Source organism: Panthera onca, chromosome C2 (assembly GCF_046562875.1).
Source record: "Panthera onca isolate mPanOnc1 chromosome C2, mPanOnc1 haplotype 2, whole genome shotgun sequence".
Taxonomy (NCBI): Eukaryota; Metazoa; Chordata; class Mammalia; order Carnivora; family Felidae; genus Panthera; species Panthera onca.
Window position 1 is genome coordinate 3,888,072 of NC_138347.1, and position 19,420 is coordinate 3,907,491.

The window sequence follows — 19,420 nt, forward strand, 5'->3', positions numbered from 1 at the left end:
TGGGAGGCAGCCCACACCCGACACCTGCCTGTTGTTGATGAAGCCAAACATGACCGGGTCCCTGGCGTTGCTGGATGGTGTCGCCCAGCACTCGGTCAGGACCACCTTGAGGTTGCTCTTCTGTTTATAGAGCCCCACCTCGATCTTGACATCATCACTGGCAGACACACTATAATTTCGAGGTATAGGGGAGTCCCCAATAAACAACCGCATCTCGGTGACAAAACTGCCAGCACCATGGAGGTCCTCGATGATGGTATAGACCCTGCAAGAGCGAGTGGTTTCAGGAGGTGTGCTCCTGTGACCCCACCGCTTCCCATTGCTCCCCAAAAAGCAACTCCAAAGAAGTATGGAAATAAAGGAAGACCGCCCAGATGAGAACAGGCAAGGCTACCGATTCTGAGCTGGCTGGAGCCGTGTGTCGCCCCCCAACTTGAGTTTGGAGGAGACTCAAGGACAGACAGGGGAGGGGCATCCTCAGAGAGGGAAAGGGAGGCCCCAGGCGCCCCAGGCGTGTCATGGGGAAGCCGTGGGTGGGCTCACCAGGACTGGAGTGTCCTACGGGATTGGCGAGGGTGCGTATCTGGCTTTCTTTGGTTGGTCTTAAGTTGGAAGTGAGGACAAGTATTAGGGGACCTGGGGGTTACGAACCAAGTCCTGGCCACTGTCCGTTTCTATATTCAGTCTCACAAAAGGATCCCCAAGTGACTAAAATCCTAAAGGAACCCAAAGTTGGGGCACCTGGATGGCTCAGTCGTTTGGGCATCCGACTTCGGCTCAGGTCATGACCTCACAGTCCATGAGTTCGAGTCCCGTGTTGGGCTCTGTGCTGACAGCTCAGAGCCTGGAGCCTGCTTTGAATGCTGTGTTTCCCTCTCTCTCTCTGACCCTTCTCTGCTCACACTCTGTCTCTCAAAAATAAATAAACATTTAAAAAAAATCCTAAAGAAACCCAAAGTAAAGGCGCTAGAGCGGACAGTGAGCTGGAGAGGGGTGGGGAGAGACCTCTCCACTCACCCCCATTCTGGGGTGTAGCCTGACGATGTCAGGAGGTCGTTCTGGAAGGCACAGTGGATGGGGCTCAGGATCTTCAGATGGTGGATGATGCCCTCAGGGGACAGGTCGTTCCTCAGGGTGGTCCTCACCACCGTATTCGTCACGTTCTGAACACAAACAGGGTGTCAGTGCGCTCCTGGACCCCAGCAGGCCCCCCAGCACGACTGCAGACTGGTGGCTCGGGAGTGCTGGGGGAGGGCTGGTTCTTCTCTAACGCTTGTCCCCAAAACAAGAAAACCCGACAATCTCTTCCTAACGTCGAATGCCAAAGAGAGCGTGACGTCCCAACCCCTGGTTTAGCCTGCGTCCTATGCCCATGTTCCTCATTGGAAGAGAACCAGAGACAAGCCGGGTCAGCCGATACCCCAAATAATAGATCGGATTCCTCCCCCAAATAACCCCCAAGCACGTTTCTGAAAATCAGGGCACGATGTGCTCCCTGAAGAAATGGAGCTAAAATCAATTGGTTAAAGTCTGCACGAGACCACCGGCATCCTCTCCGGGGGCCATCACGTGGGGGGTGGGGGTGGGGGGACGACCGGGAGCCCAGGGGCCAGAGGACCAGCTCCAGAGAGTGAACGTCATCGTGTCGGGGACTCCGGGAGTGTGAGCACGCTCTCCACCCGAGCCCCCAGGGAAAACGCTGACCGGGTTCGTGCCCGGGGAAGGGAAGCCCGAGGACAAAACGTGAAGACTAGTGGCTTGTCTTTTGAAGTTTGGCAGGACAGACCCTCCAGACGGCAGCGCGCCAGTGCACGGAGATGCACCTTCCCTGGTGCACGAGAGTTCCAGGATTTCTCCAGCGCCCAAAACAGAGCCGGAGCATCTGAGTCGGGCAGATCTTTCTGGGAAAACCACCATCGTTGTACTGAAGCCGAACCAAGTCTTCCTTTGGCAGGACGCCCCAAGTTACATTTGTCCCCAGCGCTTTGCTGGCTCGTGGCTTGGAGTTTGATCGGCACGGTGGTGGGCTCTCCAAGATCGGCAGCCCCGCACGGAGACCTCCTACGTCGTCATCAGCACGGGGCCCGGCGCCAGCCAAGGACAGCTGCGGGTTGTTCGTGGTTGATGCGGAGGGGCGGGTGCCGTCCGGCTTCCGCTAAAGTCACCGGCCTTAGCCGTTTAGAAGTAGCCAAGAGACAAGGGCATCTGTGTGAAACAGACAAGCACACATCCACCCAGCGCGGGCAGTGGGCAGAGCCCCTGTGAGCCGCACAACAGGGCATCGGGCCACAGTAAGGCTTCCAGGGCAGCGTGGGGCGAAAATAGAAATTCAGAGCCCAGCAGCACTAATGGCACCCATGAATCCGACGGAGACACGGAATCCAGTGGCCAACCGGGGAAGTGGCTGTTTTCAGATGGTCCTGGGCTGAAAGTCACCGCAGGGAAGACGTGTTGAATGTTCTTTTGCTTCTCCAGCCCCTACATCGACTTCTTGCCTGCTGCTTTATAAGAAACTACAGCATGTGTAATTTCACGTATGAAACACAGCAGGGCAGACACCGGTAAGCTGACTGCAGCAAAGGGTCGTTAGCTTATGTTGGAACCTACTGGAAATGACTGGTCTCTCTGGGTTTTTATATAAATGGTGAAATTAGAGTTCTTGAAAACCACCCTGATTCTTGGAGTTCACCTTCCTTAGTAGAGACTAGTGATGCTTCTGCTTCTCTCTTTTTTTTTTTAATGTTTATTTATTTTTGAGACAGAGAGAGGCAGAGCATGAATGGGGGAGGGGCAGAGAGAGAGGGAGACACAGAATCGGAAGCAGGCTCCAGGCTCCGAGCCGTCAGCCCAGAGCCCGACGCGGGGCTTGAACCCACGGACCGCGAGATCGTGACCGGAGCCGAAGTCGGACGCTTAACCGACTGAGCCACCCAGGCGCCCCTGCTTCTGCTTCTGAGAACAAACCTGCCTCAGTTCTTCCCTGAAATATCCAAAATGGAAGCATTGAAACACTTTTCGTTAATACCCGTCTCCGGGTGTGCTCGTATCTCTATCTCTGTATTGTGGAGAATTTATCTACATGATGCCTGTGGGCCCTGTGGCTTTTTCCAGCTAAGAAGCAGAAACTCTTTCAGTACGTGAAGTGTCGTAACGACGCAACATCAAGTCTCTGAAGGACTGTGCTCCAGGCGCCCAGTCCGGAGTGTCTGCTCCCAATGGCATACATAAGGTGCCTTTGAAAATTACTTTGTGGGGCACCTGGGTGGCTCAGTCAAGTCATGATCTCACAGTTCCCGGGTTTGAGCCCTGCACTGATAGTGTGGAGCCTGCTTGCGATTCTCTCCCTCTGTGTCCCTCCCTTACACTCTCTCTCTGTCTCAAAATAAATAAATAGGGGCGCCTGAGTGCTGAGTCAGTGAAGCATTTGACTTCAGCTCAGCTCATGATCTCAAGGTCCGTGAGTTCAAGCCCTGCGTCAGGCTCTGTGCTGACAGCTCAGAGCCTGGAGCCTGCTTCAGATCCTGTGTCTCCCTCTCTCCCTACCCCTTGCATGCTCATACTCTGTCTCTCTCTCTCGAAAAGAAACATTAAAAAAATAATAAATACATAAAATAAATAAACTTAACAAAATTGCTTTGAAAAGAGCCACAGACAACCTGGACAGCCCCCTGCTGTCTCTACAAGAACTTTAGAAGTGTTTATGAAGATGATTCTGGACGCTGCCGAATCTTCTGGGGTGTAGATCAATTCATGTCTCTTCAGGGCCCTCTCTGTATGATCTGTATACAGTGCATCAAACTTAGCAGGGAGGCCTTAAATTGAACTTCTTCCAAAAACCCAGGAGCTCAATAAAGTTTAAACTTCCTGGGGTGCCCGAGGGGCTCAGTTAAGCATACAACTTCGGCTCAGGTCACGATCTCACGGTTCACGAGTTCGGGCCCTGCATCGGGCTCTGTGCTGACAGCTCAGAGCCTGGAGCCTGCTTGGGATTCTGTGTCTCCCTCTCTCTCTGTCCCTCCCTTGCTCGTGCTCTGTCTCTGTCTCTCTGTCTCTCTCTCCCTCTCAAAATAAACATTAAAAAAATTGTTTAACCAGAGGCTTGAATTCTTAAACTGCTTAACCAAAACCAGGAGGCAGACGGCTAACTGTACATACTCCATTGTACTCGTATAAGTAAGTCCTCGAGGAAATTTTAGTTGTCGACAAACGTCAAGAAACATCAAGAACTTTTGTGGCTTCCAGTGCTGGGATGATTATCAGAGATGAATCCCCTCTGCTCTGAACGGGCCGAGCCCTACTGAGTGGACCGGCTGTAGCAGGTGCCTGCCCGGCTCAGAACAGGGCAGGCGGAGAGTCCGCGCAGCCCCGCCCCCGGGGCCCCGCCCATCGGCAGGAGACTCCGCCCCAACAGCCTGCCTGGCTGCGCTGACCACGTTACTTTCAGCATCGTTCCCTCCTGTTCTGCAAGCCTGCGGTGCGCGAACTTGGACCCGAGACCTTGAGGGCGGCTGTGCCCTTGCCCACCCTCCAGCCCGTGCCCACAGACTCTGGGGCTCAGGCACCAAGGAGCTGCTACCCCGTCTCCCTGTCGGGTACCTCCACGCGACCGTCGGGGATCCTCGAGAAGTAAAGCCCCACGGTTATGTTTAGGCTGTGCTGGCTGGAGGGCTGGAGGGGGGCCGACAAAGGCTCTGCGGTCCCCGGAATGTCCTGGTTGCTCCTTCAACCCAGAGGGGGTCTGAGGACCCCAGGGAGGGTGGACGCACAAGCAGGCTTAGTGTGCAGGGGCGCTGCTCTGCCTGGGCTCCCACACATCCACGTGCCCGCTGACCCCACAGCTGCCCGGCCCCCACGGGTCCACACTGACCCCGCAGCCCCAGCACCTGGTCCACCAAGTGTCCACGATGACCCTGCAGCTGCCCGGCCCCCACAGGTCTAAGTGCTCACTGACCCCACAGCTGCCCGGCCACCTAACACATCTACGCTGACCCCGCAGCCCCAGCGCCTGGCCCCGGGCAGGCCCACACCTCACCGCCGTCTCCACCCGTGCCCCATCTCTCCTCTGGCCCAGACTCTCCCCCGAGAAGTCTCCCACCGTGTCCCTCACCAGCCTCTGGAGCCCCTGCCTCCCTCCCCGGGGACAGCCCCCGGACCCACTCTCCACATCTGTGCCTCCTGCCCAGCAGGATATTGCCTGCTGGTATCGCCTCCCCGGGCCTGTGGCCCTCGGCACCATGAACAAGCTCAGCTCCTACAAGTGCCCGGGGCCCAGGTGTCCCCACTGGGGAGCAAGGCCCAGGCTCCAGCCAGAAGCATCTGAGGGCCTCTGCCTTCCTTGTACCCCTGAAGGCCCCTGGAAAGGCAGAGTCACGGATGATGTAGGGCTGGTCCCCGGAGGCAGGGCAACCTTGACCTTGACGCCCCCCCATTGACCTTGCCGAACCTCCCAGTCCCATCGGTTAAACTGGGGGGGGTGCAGCAGACCAGAGAGGCTCACATGGGCCCAGAGTGGCCTCCAGCTGGGCGGCCCCACCCCCTGACCGGGAGCCTCTTTGTGCCGGTAGAGGGACGACCCCGCGGCCGTAAAAGACTGCGGTAAAGACGAATCCCGGTAGGACCACAGTCCCTCTGGCCGGATCGTTCTGATCACACCGGGCCACCTGCCCGGTGTGCACACTCACGCGCACACTCACGCACACACGCACATACACACATTCACAATCACACACGCCTACACACACACACGTGTTCTCACACACTGGCACACCTGGACACTCACGTTAACACACGCAGCTTTCCTGCCTTTTCTGTCTCCCACCGGCTCTCTATCTGCTATGCTCCAGCATCACTGGGAGCATCCTTCAAACCCTGAAGCCCACCCCAGGCCCTTTGCACCAGAATCTCACAGGGCGAGAGCCCAAAACTCCCTCCTGATTCCAGGGCACAGTCTGGTCCCTGGTGAAGACTTGCCCTGTCCCCCTTTGTTGGGTCCCCCCGCTTAGAGTCAGAGACCTTGGGGTGCACAGCCTTCCCTGGTCCCTCCCCCATATGGTGCGAACGCTCTCTGTCCCGGCCCCCACACCCAGCCCCCCGCCCCACCCTGGCCGCCCAGCCCTTACACTTTGCACGACGGTCCCGCACTCGCTCCACCCGGCCACCAGGAGCACGTGCGTGCTGTTGTGGTCGCTCACGTTACAGGATGGGTGTCCCAGGTACAGGGAGGACTCGGGGATGGACTCCTGCTGCAGGAAGCGCCTCTGGACGGCGATGGCCACCTTCTCAATGTCGCAGAGCACCCTGACCGCCTCGGTCAGGTTCAGTCGCGAGGGCAGGCCCCGGGGACCCGGGCCGGCACCTGGTGCCATGGCAGCCGCGGTTCCCGCCGGGGTGGGGGCCTGCTCGGGGCCAGCGGCCAGAGGGGGGCCGGGAGCCTGGGTTGTGCTTCCGGGAGAGTCACCTGCAAGGCACAAGGAGGTGGAACCAAGGGTGGCTCTGTGTTCAGGGACAGCCACCCGACCCCTGGCCCGTGAGGCCCGCACGGAGGGACAGACGGGGACAGCAGCGGACACGTGGACCACGCGTCCCGGCCGCAGCCCCACACAGGCCCCTGTTGCGTGTTGGATGTTTGTAAAGATATTCAGGGTTGTCCGGGGGCTCCCTCCCGGGCCCGCCACCCTGGCACCTGCCTTCTCTTATCCCGAGGTGGGGCTCACCCACTGCTCTGCCCCCTCACCGAGGTCCCTGATCTCCAACATGCAGCCCAAACCCCGGCTCGTGGCGTTCATGCCTTCTCGACCGGCCTCACCCGCCTCTTGGCAGCCGGCGTCCCGCCCTCTCCCACCACCTCCCCGCAGGGGCGCGCCCCGCAGCTAACCCTAACCCTAACCCCGCCCCACTGCAGCCCTCGCTGCCCGGTGCAGTGCTGCTGTCCTTTCAGACTGGCTCTAAGACACCTCTTCCGGGAAGCCCTCCCTGACCGCACTCGTGGGGCCACAGGAACTCAGTCCCCGTGAGCCCCCTGCTTCTACCTCCAGCAGAGCACATCCTGTCTCCGGTGACAAGTGTTTACTCGCATAAACGTCTGTCTTGCACCACTTGACCATGGATCCCTGGCTGGCAGGGGTCACCTCAGCGTCAGCGCTGAATCTCCTGAGGCCCCATTTAACGGGAAAAGTAGCGGGTGGGAGGAGGGCCCCAGGAGAGGCACTTCTCCCGTGCTGCTTATCACACGGGCTGCGTGCTCTGTGTGGTCGTCGTTTAGAACCCGAGAGAACGTGGCGGGCCTCACTGTAATGAACGTATTTTCCCATCACGGGCACCTGGGAGATGCGAGGCTGGAGACGCATGGAGAATGTGAAGGGACACATACGTGTGCACATACACGCGTGTGCACACAGACGCACACATTAGAAAACTCGTCCAGGACGGAAAAACCTGCCGACCTCGTTTGGAAAAGAAACGCTTTGCCGACGAAAGTCCTTCAAAGAACAGATTACCCGACGGTATCTCAGGAGAAGGGATTTTGAGACTCTCACCGTCACAGGATCTTCCCGAAAATTCCACAGGGAAGCGGGGGGCTCCTCCCGTGCAGCTGCAGGTGTAGGAGCCCAGGGTGTTGTGGCAGGACGTGCCCGGCTCACAGTCGTGCTCCTGGCTGTCACATTCGTCGTAATCTGCGCGACATCAGAAGCAAGACAGACACTGTCACGGGGCTCGAGGGCCGCGGGGGAGGGGCACTTCTGTGCCCGCTGTTACGCACGCCTTGTGGGGGGACGTGCGTCTCGGCCAGCAGAGCTGAAAATCACTGAATGACACCGTAGGTGGACGGTTCTGGGGGGCTCGGGGGACAGGGTGGCACCCACTTCTCAGCCAGGATGGGGACACGAGCTGGTGTCAGGACGTCTGCTGGGGCTGCTCCAGAAGGAGGGGTCCTGGTCCCAGGGCCGAGAGGGGCCGCAGAGACAAGACCACAGGCCCCCGGCCCCTCGTCTCGGGCCCAGGCGCGCCCACAGCGAGCCATCCCCGGGGAAGGCACTCAGCCCACTGGCTCGCTCCGGTCTCTAGGCTCTGTCACTCAGTTTGTTCACAGCGACACGGGTTTACTGCAGAAAATGGGTACAATCCGCACCTAAGGCCACCTCCCACATACAACAGAGTTCTCACGGTGACCTATGTCCCTGGGCCCTTTAAAACACAGACTGCGACGCAGCTCGGGCCGTGCTTTACATCTACGTGGGAGTCCCGCTTCCTTCCCCAACCCTTATTTCAGGAATGTTTTCTGTCTCAACATGCCTCGCTTTTAATAACCGCATCAAAGTCCATGGCCTGGGTGTGCCATAAGACACTTAATATCTCCCCTGTTACGGGGCTGTCGACCACTTCCAATCTTTTCCTTTTCTTTTTTTAAGTTTACTTATTTATTTCGAGAGCGCGCGAGCAGGCAGGAGAGGGGCGGAGAGAGAGGGAGAGAGAGAATCCGAAGCAGGCTCCAGGCTCCGAGCTGTCCGTGCAGGGCCCGACGCGGGGCTCGAACTCACGGACCGCGAGATCGTGACCTGAGCCGAAGTCGGACGCTTAGCCAACTGAGCCACCCAGGCGCCCCTAAAACATTCACATTTTTATGGAGTCGCCCCTGTCGGCCTTTCCCCCTGGGGGGCTTGGTTTGCCTTCTGTTTTGAAACTTAGAAAACCCTTCTTATTCCCAAAACCAGAAAAATATTCATATTATCTCTGGTTGTTTTTGTAAATGTAAGTTTTTGTTGTTTATTTTCAAGTACGCTGTGCGCCACGAACGGAATTGCGTCCCCGAAATGCGTACACGGGAGCCCCAACCCCTAATGTGACCGTATTTGCAGGTGGGGTGTTTAGGAGGTAACTGAGGCCAAGTGAGGCCATTACGGAGGCCAATCCAATGGGACTGATGTTTCTGTAAGAAGAGGCGCCAGGCACCCCCTCTGCAGGTGTAAGGGAAAGGCCACGGGAGGGCGGAGGCAGAAGGTGGCTGTCCCCATGTCAGGGAGAGCCCCCCTCGCCCTGGAAATCTACCCCGGACATCCAGCCTCCAGAACTGTGAGAACATACACTTCTGTGTTTAAGGTTCTCCATCGCCGCGTTTGGTTACGACAGCTCAAGCCCACTAATACGATTTAGAGAAGAGAATCTAAATTGCCTTTTCTCCCTGCTTTCCTTTGTATTTATTTTTACCAGGATCTCCTTGGAAACTGTTCTTGGGAGGAAGTGTGGCTGCAGAGAGGGACGCGTCTGCCCCCGGCCCAGTGATGTGGGTGGCCCAGGAGGCCCAGGGGGGGACGCAGCCCAGGAAGGGAGCAGCGTCTCTGGACAGCTGCACGCACGGCTTCACCCGAGGATGTTTTGAGCCCTTAAACCTCCAGAAATAGCACAGTAGCCATAAGACAGACGAGGGGCCTGTGTGTTCCACACTGGGCATCTCCTGCAGGGGGACCCCGAAGAGACCCACGTGCTGGGCTCTCCCCACCTCGCTTCCGGAACACGGTGAGTGACCGGGGGGCCCGGCCTCCGCCTACCTTGTATGAAGGTGTCCTCGCCGACCACCTCCAGCAGAGAGGCGTTCCGGAGGGCGACGAGGAACGCGGCAGACACCTCGCGGACATCCACGTCTGCGATGATCAGCAGGTTAAACTCCACCACGACGCTGCCGTTGGCGACGCGGGTCACCTCCATCTGGACCCCACCGGCGTCCACGTGCCGAAGCATGGCGGCCGGCAAGGAATCCCGCACCTTTAGAGAAACTGCACAGGTAAAGGGCCACCCGCCGGGAGGAAGCAGGTGCCTGTCCCTGGGGTGGGGGGGGCACCTCCTGGGATTCTGGCTGGCAGCAGACTGGTCCAAGCCAAAGGTCAGTTCTGGGCCCGGTCTGGTGAAGCGAGCTGTGTCCCAGGTCCAGCACCAGTGCCTGTGGGTCCTGAGCCCCAAGAAGTGCCCCGCTCCCCCAGAGCACGTCTGCTGGCCAGTGTGGACGAGACGCACAAGCCCCACCCCGGGGGGCACGTCACTCATGGGGGGCTCACGACGGCATTTAGAACCTGCTCTCCTCAGCTCAGAGCCATGGAAGGAGCAGGCCGGACAAGTGGTTGTGGGAGGGCGGGGGTGGGGGGGGTATCTCTCTCACTGTGTTTTCTAGAACAATCCTTTTACTGCTGATGCTGCCACGATGCCTCAGGCTGTGGCGTTCTGTCCTAGCCCCTCACAGTCCAAACACCCAGAGATGCACACCGCCTCATGATGGCTGTAGACAGTCCGTAGAACGCCAGCCTTCTGGAAAAGTGCACTTCCAGGGTTTGACCTCATCCAGAGCCTGCCGGGTGTGGTGGCCCAAGGCACAGGCTCGTGGGTTCACTTCCCAGCGGGGGACAGCCAACGTGAACAAACGTGCTGTCACCCTGCTGTCACTTGGGCACCATCATAACCACTGGAATGACTGACTCTCTCTCTGTCTCTCCCTCTCTTTCTCTCTCTTTCTGTCTGGGATGTCCAGAGAGGGATCAGTCACAAGCTTGGCTTAAAGTCACTTTGGGTTGCATTTCCGACCGGTCTCAAAGCAAAGCTCCGGGCCCCCTTGCTAAGAAGTGACAAGGAACGAGGCGTCGTGTTAACCCACAACCTCCCAAAGTTGGTCCAAAAGTCCTACGTACGTGATAAGCCGCACCATTACTGGCTATCCTGAAATTCTAGACAAACCAACAACGGCCCCCAGAAATAGGCGAGGAATGGTTTGAAGAGGAAAGGTTACTCCAGACACGTGAGTGGAAAAGGGGCTGCCTCAAGGGACCACCTGAGGACTGGTGGTCGGGGCTGGGGCTTAGTGTCGTGTGTCACAATCACAGAACCTACAGAAGAGGGTGAATGGAGCCATCAACAACTCTCGAGTCCATGCACTGGGCCGAGAGCTGGGGACCCCAGGATAAATAAGGCAGAACCCCAGGTCCCAAGGAGTCCCAGTGGGACACTTCCCGGAGGCGGGAGACCCATTTTCCAGGCCAGCGATGCCATGAGGGGAGAGCAGAATCAGTTAGCGAGCCAGGGGGCTAGCACGTTAGCACGCTCGGCCTGGAGGTGGCGCCGCTCCGCTTAAACCCCAGAGTCAGGAAAAGCTGAAAGGGACGAAGTGTAAGCAAGACGGTGAGACCATGACAAGCGTGTTCTCTTCTCCTCAAAGGGGCATCTAAGCGCCAGCAGAGAGAACACGGAGACGGCCACCCAGACTGAATTGTAACGATACGCCGTCTCTAGGGATGTCAGTGGGACGACAGGGGAAGCCTCAGAAAGATCAGGAAACATAGTAGCAGAGCAGGAGTCATTTCAGCCAGAGAGTGAACCCAACCCAGTGTGCATCAGAGACCGAAACGTGGCCTCTGCGCTCGCTGGAGCGTTATCCGGCCATAAAGAGCGGTGAGCCACTGCCGAACCCTGAAGACGCGCTCAGGGAGATGAGCCAGGCACAAAAGGTCACATATCGCATGATTCCGCGCACGTGAGATGCCCACGGCAGGCAAACCCACAGGGACGGAGAGCACATTAGTGGTTGCAGGGGCGGGGGGTGTGGAGAGTCACCGAGAATGGGAGAGGGGCGTCTTTTGGGGGTGATGGAAACGTTCCGGAATTAGACAGCGGTGACGGTGGTACAATTTCACAAATAAAATCCAAACCATTGCACTAGGCACTTTTTTTTTTTTTAATTTTTAACATTTATTTATTTTTGAGAGACAGAGCACGAGCAGGGGAGGAGCAGAGAGAGAGAGGGAGACACAGAATCCGAAGCGGGCTCCATGCTCCGAGCTGGCAGCACAGAGCCCGACGCGGGGCTCGAACCCACAGACCATGAGATCACGACGTGAGCCGAAGTCAGACACTTAACCGACTGAGCCACCCAGGCGCCCCGAGGGAATATCACTTCCAAATCTACACCCTACACTGTAGGTCACTTGCTCCCACGGTAAGCACTTTTAAAGTGTGCATTTTAGGATCTGTGAAATAGATCTCAATTTTTTAAAATTTTCTTTGTGGGGCGCCTGAGTGGCTCACTTGGTGTCCGACTCTTGATTTCGGCTAGGGTCATGATCCAGGGGTCGCGGGATCGCGCCCCGCTTGGGATTCTCTCTCTCTGCCCCTTCCCTATGCTCGTGTGCTTGCTTTCTCTCTCTCTCTCTCTGTCTCTCTCTTTCTGAAGCAAGGAGGCAGCAGAGGCAGCTACTCAGCATCTAATGATAGACCCCGGGACGCCAGGCACCACGCTGGAGCCAGACGCCCAGCTTCCTTCAGAAATGAGGGTCCCAGGCCCCTACAAGCACAAGTCCTGCTCGACTGGGACTGAGATTCTGCCCCCCTCCCTCCCGCACATCCCAAAAGGAAACAGAGACTGGCTTCGCCAACTTACCACCCTGAAGAACAGCTCTAGGAAGTCCTGATACTCCCTGCTGCTTGCGTTCCGGAAGGGCTCCTCGTACCTGACGTTGGCTATTCTGACTTTCCCTCTGAGCTTCTGGGCCGCTGCAGGACAGAGAATAAACACGTCTGGAGCGGTAACGCAGTAGGTAACGGTAAACGCGTTAGGTGATGTATTAGGTGACACGTCCTGATAATGGCACTGTCATGTCGGCGGAAAGAATATCAGTGCCCTGCGTGCACAGACACAGCCCAGCCCACCCCAGAGGGTGCCGGCACACAGCCTGGGCACAGACAGAGAAGCTTCCGGAGGCTGCAGAACCAGGCCAGCCCCTGCCACTCTCCTCTCTCTCTGTGCACAGGTGTCCAGGTCACTCAACGGTAGGCACTACTTTGAGAGTGCAAGAAGTCCCTATTCATTCCGGGGCCACAGGTGCACAACTGGGCATCCCGGAGAAGCCAGGACAGAGGGTGGCCTCGCCCCGCCTCTGCTCAGCGCCCACAACTCAGGACAGAGGGCCAGAGGTCCTGACCCTCTCCTTCCTCCCCTAGAGCACTGTTTCTCCGCACGTTAAGGGCAGCCCCTGCTTTTGCGCTGGTCTGTTCCATGTGAGTCTGTTCCCTCCACGCGGGGCCTCCGGAGGCTGTGGGACGAGAATGTGGTCCAAGAATATTGCCTGGACCAGCAGCCACCTCGTCAGTCCTCCACCAGATGTCTGTGGGGTTCTTGCTCCGTGCCTAGCCTTCCGGGCAGTGGAGGGAAAGGCCAAGGTTCCTCTGCCCCCACAAACCCCAAAGCCATCCCAGGACATACTGCTGGATGACCCCCAAAACCACGCCCTGGGGATCACTCCCGTCGCTGTGCCTGAGGGCCACCGGTCCAGACACGACAGCTGGAGAATGCAGCCTGGTGGAAAAGCCCGGGAAGCGGGACGGATGAGCATACGGGTGAGAAGGGATGTGGACCCACCCCCAGCATGGGTCACACGCCCACAGGTGGCCTCTCCTGCCAGCAGGTGAGACCTGCAGAGGCCATGTTGACGCGGAAAGCCCCGCACTGGCTCTCAGAGGCACCGACCACCCCTTCTCCAGCTCGCCACGAGCCTGCCTGAGGGCATCCCCGCACACCGTCTCCCCTCTCACCCCCTGGTCCTTGGTTAATCGGTACTTCAAAGTATGCAGACAGAAGCTCTGACACCCCCAAGGGCTGTGCACCCCACCTCGGGGAACACGGCCGTCTGCTCTTGGACAGCTGCCCAAGATCTGGGGACCCATCTGCAATGTCAGGCCGGCCCTCGGCTGTTCGGGCAAGTTAGACTTTCGGGAAAACATCCAGTAGGAAGGAGGAAACACAAGATTTATCTGAACACGTAACTGTCACGAGCACCAGGGCCGACAGACGAGCTGTCCGACGGTCTGACGTCCCACCGTCCACCTGTCCTCCCCGGAAGCTGAGTGCAGGCCCTCTGAGAGCGGGGACATCAGAGCGAGTGCACAACGCTCAGTCCAGAAGCGCCGCGTGCATTTTCCTGCGGCGGACCCGCGAGGACGCCACCTGCCTCCCCGCTGACTTTTGACCGCCAGCGCCGTGCGAGCTGAGCCAGGCTGATAAGAGGGCAGAGACCCAGCCGCTCCCCAACGCATCCAGCTCTGTCGGACCCCAACCCACTAAAAGCCATTCTCGTACTTTTCCCCTCCCTTTAAGAACAAGTGGGGACAAGCGTTTCTGAAACCCATCACCCACCTGTCCTGACTTTCAGGCGGGCCCTGGCGCTTCCGTTCCCGCAAGCTTTGGCCGCGATCTCCACCAGGTGCAGGACGCCAGGCTCCAGGCCCGACAGCGTCAGGCTTGCGTCTCGGGCCTCCAGGTGCACCGCGGGGCTCCGCGGGGAGGTCAGGGTGAGCTGGAAGGTGGGGTGCGGGGTGAGATCTGCCGCCCACGCCACGTGAAAGCTGGTGCCGGTCACGTTGGACACCGTGACCCTCTCGATGGGGACGGGAACTGGGAAGTGGATGGAAACACGGAGAAGATTAAAATCAATCCGATGTTCCAAGGAGACAGGACAGGAGGAGCCTCACCAAACGCTAAAATCAAGCACACGGCCTGGGGACACAAGAGGGCCTCCTGGGGGGGTTGGGGGGGGCGGAAATGCCAGCCCAGGGAAGTCCTACCAAGTCCCCTCCTGCAGGCAGAGCACGTGGTACAGGGTCCCCACCCCCGGCCCCAGGGCTCGACTTCCTGCTCCAGCCTTGGGCGAGACAGGAAGGCTTGGGAACAGGGAGGAGAGAACTCTGGAGAAAGGTTGCTGTCCTAACAAGCCCAGAAGCTGCCACCGGGGACCGGGCTGCACGGTACCCCACTTGGCCCAGCCCCGCCTACCACGAGCAATCTACCTGGGTATTTCTCACAGGACTTTGACTCAACGTCTGCATGAGGCTTTGCCAACTGGAGCTCAACTCTTTCCCAGTGTGTTCAGGCCTCAGGCCACGTGTCCCCAGGACATACCATCCCAGGCACTCACCACAGGCCGGAAGCTTCGGAGACTCAGGGGTGGGGGCCGAGGGAAGGTCCGGGGAGCCGGAGGGTCGGGGGACCAAGTTCTGTGGCCTTGTGGGGTCCAGAGCTGCTGGTGCTGTGTCCCCAGTGGGGAGGCTGGCGTGCCAGACGATGTGGCCTGTGGGGCCCTCGGTAGGACTGGGCCAGAGGGGCCGCTCCGTGCTCGAGTCTCTTGATAACCACCCAGCGGTGCTCAGCGAGCCATTCGTGGGCCCAGAAGGGGAGCTGTGGGTTGTCCCAGGAGCCGTGCTGGCTGGCCACCGGCCTGTCACCAGGCCTGGGGGCCTGCTGGGTGCTCCCTCCTCCAGGCCTTGCCTCGTGCTGTTCTTGTCCTTCCCGACTGGGCCGCTGCCCCCTCTCCTGGGTGGGGGCCCCGGGGTCTGGGCCTGATTTGCTGCAGGGGTGCCCCCCGGGTGCCCAGGGCTGGGCCACAAGGCAGACGTCTCTGGGCCAAGGGCTGCTGTCTCTGTGCTGAGAGCTGGGGCCGTAACACCTGTTGCTGTAGACAGCACCCCTCCCGTGGGGCTCACCACGTCACCTGCTGAGACACATCCACTCTGAGAGGAGACACCTGGTCCTAAAACACCTAAACAAAACCCACCAGATGCCACCCACAAGCGAGAGCCTCCCAGGCGGGCCCCAAGTGGGGACACAGGCAGTCTCGTTGGGGATTATGGCACTATGAGTATTTAGGGGGGCGCGTGTCCACGGCCTCCCGCGTGCTTTCAGAGGGTGAGGCAGGGCCTCTCCATCTGATAAATGAGGCTCTGAGACACCAGGAGAGGGGCTCCACCTGGTGGCTGCACAGCCAGGGCCTAAGTGCAGGGCTTGGTTCCCGCACCCAGGGGGCCTTTGGGAAAAGGGGGCAATTTCTCTGGATCTGTGCTCAGGGTGGGGCTTGGTGCTGGTCACTGACATCAGCCTGCTGGACGGGACATGACTAAGGAAAGAATGCGGGACAGAGGCCAGCGGACGTTAGAAAGGACGTGGGATATCAGGTCCCCGGGGGCGAGGGTGTGGCCCAGAAATGCTGGGGGAGGGGGTGGGGCGCACCCTCACAGGCCCGGCCCGCGCGGGAAGGGTTGGCGTCCCTGGCCGTCCGGCACCGACAGGTGTAGGAGCCCTCGACGTTGATGCACTGGGCAGCGGGTGAGCAGTCGTGCCCCCGGCTGTCTGCACACTCGTCCCAATCTGCCGGGCGGGAGAGGAACAGGACAGAGCTCGTGAGAAGTGGCCCTCGGGCACTTAGGAAACAGAACAGGGATCTGCTCAACCACGTCTGCAGCCAACCGGGGGAGGGGAAGTGCCCTGGGCATCCAGCGGCCCCAGAGGCAGGCGGTCCACAGATCCCTCCCCAGAAGCCTGTCCCCGAACCAAGACCGCAGGCTCAGCATCTGCTTGCTCCGACCTTCACGGCTGGCGGGGCTGAGTTGGCACCCACCGGTGTGGCTATATTCCTCTCTCGTGCATTCTTTGTCGCCAGACCCCAAAAAGCAGGGCGCCTTCCCTTCTCTCTGATGCGCCAACATCGTCTCATGTTTTAGTACTTTAACAAAGAGAACCGAGCGAGCCAGGAGGAGTCCGGCTAAGCGCGACCTGAACTTTCGGTGACACGGCCTTGGCACGCTCCTCCCCAGTCTGGGAAACCACTCTAAGAATCCCAAAGACACCATGTCACCTCAGTTTCTGAGCTGAGCAAGGAAGAGTGCTAGGTAAGTGTGTCAGTACCCCCCCCCCCGGGGTCCCCCAGTGCTTGCCCGCCCACCACGCCCAACACAGTCCGGCACTTTCCAGGACCAGCATCGGCCAGACTGTGAAACAAGGTTCGTGGGGACCACATTCCCTTCCCTCCCCGTCCTCTCCGACCTCCTCTTCCGGTCGTCCTTCCCCCACCCCCAGGCCTGCTACCCCCACTCATTCTTGCTCTAAGGAAACACCTGCTGGTCTCATGCATTTGACATGTGACTGAGGATAAAGCACCGTATGTGATACTCATGGTAAACCTCAAGCAATAAACATCTCAAGCTGTATTCCAGGCTGGGGGTGAGGGGGGGGGGTCGGGGGAAGGAGGGGCACAGGTTTCCCACACCCCAGAACCCAGCCCTCAGATCACTGCCTGTCCCTCCCGGCCCCAGGGGAGCAGGTGGCCCTGAGCAGAGTTGTCTCTTGAGGAGGAAGGTGCCGGGGTACCTGCCAGGGGTGACCCGGGCGGTAAGGCGCGTGCGTGTCAAGGCCGGTCACGAGGTCCTTCTGCATGGGATTCTCTAGAGCCGAAAGCGGAAGCACCCGATCCGGGCTAGACCCGCGGGCTCGTCAGCTGATGCAACAGCTACCCCTCCACCCTGGCCGGGGCTCCTCGGCAGACAGGGCCCCGGTGGCCGGGCCCGCGGGTCTTCCTGGAGCTCGCCCGACCCCCCCCCCCCCCGGCCCCAGCCTGCAGGCAGCTCCCGGAGTTTCACGGGGAGCTGGAGGCCTGGGGTGGAGCTTAGGCTGGCCAGGCGGTGGGGCCTGGCGGAGAGCAGAGGTCCCGGTTGAGACCCGGGTTCCAACCACTGAGCACCCGGTGGCTCTTTTCAGTCGTGGTGAGTCACCTGGCCTCCCCAGCGCGCAGCTCATAAGCGAGCCCAGAGCAAGGCCGGGGCAGCTTCATTTGGTCCCGTAGCAAAGCCCCAGGCCGGGCAGCTGTGCAGTTCAGAGGGAGGAGGCAGGTCCACAGGGAGAGCTGCCGGTGGTGTCTGCACCTTCCGGACCAGCCGGCTGAGCAGGAGGCGGGGGGGGGGGGGCGGGGGCCGGCCTTGCAGCTGGGCAGAGGGTGTCCCCAGAGGAGGGGACAGCCCCTGTGCCGAGCTGGGACTCCCGCTTGAGCTGGCCCCCCAGCAGTGGGTCGGAGAGACCCGAGAACAGGCTGCCAGGTCCCGCCGGGTCCCATCTCTCCTGCGGGGGCTGCGCCCTGACCCTGCCAGCCCCTCCCCCACCTCCCCTCACCGCGTCATTGGGACGCGTTGACTCATGGCGGGCAAGAGCCCCCGAGTTGCGCAGGAACGCTCCGAGGGCACCGAGAAAAGCGTCTCTGTGTGAGCAGAGGGGACGGGAGCTCGCTGTGCTGGGGCCAGCTTGCTGGTGTCCTGTGCAGTGAGAGTGAATACCCTTCCCGGTCCCCCGGCCGCGGGGCCGCCTCTAGGAGTGGGGGCTGCCTGCAGGCTCTCCTGACAGAAGCCAGCAGTCACTGGGTCGGAGGAGCCTCCACGGGGCCGGGAGCCCCCCCCCCCAGATAAACAGCAGAGGCCTCCTCGTGGCTGGGCGGAAGGGGGACCCCCCACAGCCACCGCTCAGGGTCCAGGGTTAAGCAAACAGCCGCTGTCGGGCAGGAAGGCTGCAGGGCGGGACACATAACACGACCTGCTGAGAACCCTAGAATGTTAGCAGTGGGGGTGCCTCTTCCTCCTCTACAACACTTCTGTGAGGTGCTCCAGCTGGCCGGAGGCCACAAAGTTCATTCCCTGTCACTGCGAGAGGCCAGGCCGAAGTCCAGAATCAAGGGGGGCAGGGCCTCAGCCCCTCGGGGCTCTGGGGGAGGGTCCTCCCTGGTTCTTCCAGCTCCTGCGGCTCCGCGGGCTCCTTGGCTCTAGCCTCTGCCTCCGCGTGGCCTTCCCCCTGTGTCTCTGGTTCTCTCTTCTTCTGTGTCTTCTGATTTAGGGCCTCCCCGATCCGGGATGATGGCAGAGCCTTACTTGATCTGCAAAGACCCTCCTCCCAGACAAGGTCTGAAGTTCTCGGGGGACCTGTCTTTGGGGGCCACCGTTCAGCACACTGGCAGAGAGCTGGCAGAGCCTGACGCCTGGTGCACAGGGACAGAGCTGGCAAGTAGCCCACGAGGGCTGGCTGGGCCGCCTGCAGACGGCTCCGCTCTGGTCTCAGACGGGTCCCCAGGGTGCACCCTGAGGACCCACCCGCAGGGCACCCTGTGCCTCCCTGCACTGAGCCCCCGGAGCCCAGGTGAGGCCCGCCGGGTGCAGAGGACACCTGCCGTCTCTGTCCCTGAGGGGGGCGTGACGAGCCCACCCCAGGCTGAACAGGCGGATGCTTCCCAGGTGTGACTTCAGATGTGACAGTCCCACGGCCTTCCCTGCATCCTTGGGTGGGAGGGCGGTTGGAACAGCAAGCCAGAATGCCACCGAGCTCAGAGCAGAGGACAGAGCTGGCTCTCGGACGCCCGTTCCGCGGACGGAGCCCCTGACAGGCTCCCGGACATTGAGCCTAGAGCCGCTCTCCCTGCAGGGAGCCTCGTCCCTGGGCTCAAACGGCCAGACCTTCCTTACATGTCGGCTGGCTCTCTCCGCCTCTCTGTCTCTGTCTGTCTCTGTGTCTCTGTCTCTCTGTGTCTCTCTTCATGTCTCTGTCTCCATCTAAGTCTCTGTCTCTGTATGTCTCTGTCTCTGT

The 19,420-nt window shown here is 59.9% G+C and overlaps 1 protein-coding gene across 1 annotated transcript in view; it reads right to left on the reverse strand.

Moving 5' to 3' along the window:
• Positions 1 to 19,420, reverse strand: part of UMODL1 (uromodulin like 1) — a 70,131-nt gene that overhangs the window by 13,406 nt on the left and 37,305 nt on the right. The window contains exons 12-20 of the mRNA XM_078452741.2: positions 16,034 to 16,171; positions 14,946 to 15,518; positions 14,168 to 14,425; positions 12,416 to 12,528; positions 9,546 to 9,759; positions 7,536 to 7,673; positions 6,120 to 6,457; positions 1,018 to 1,163; positions 29 to 265 (exon numbers count right to left, since the gene is read on the reverse strand). Of these exons, the coding sequence (XP_078308867.2) occupies positions 29 to 265; positions 1,018 to 1,163; positions 6,120 to 6,457; positions 7,536 to 7,673; positions 9,546 to 9,759; positions 12,416 to 12,528; positions 14,168 to 14,425; positions 14,946 to 15,518; positions 16,034 to 16,171 (2,155 nt within the window). The remainder of the gene's footprint in view (positions 1 to 28; positions 266 to 1,017; positions 1,164 to 6,119; positions 6,458 to 7,535; positions 7,674 to 9,545; positions 9,760 to 12,415; positions 12,529 to 14,167; positions 14,426 to 14,945; positions 15,519 to 16,033; positions 16,172 to 19,420) is intronic.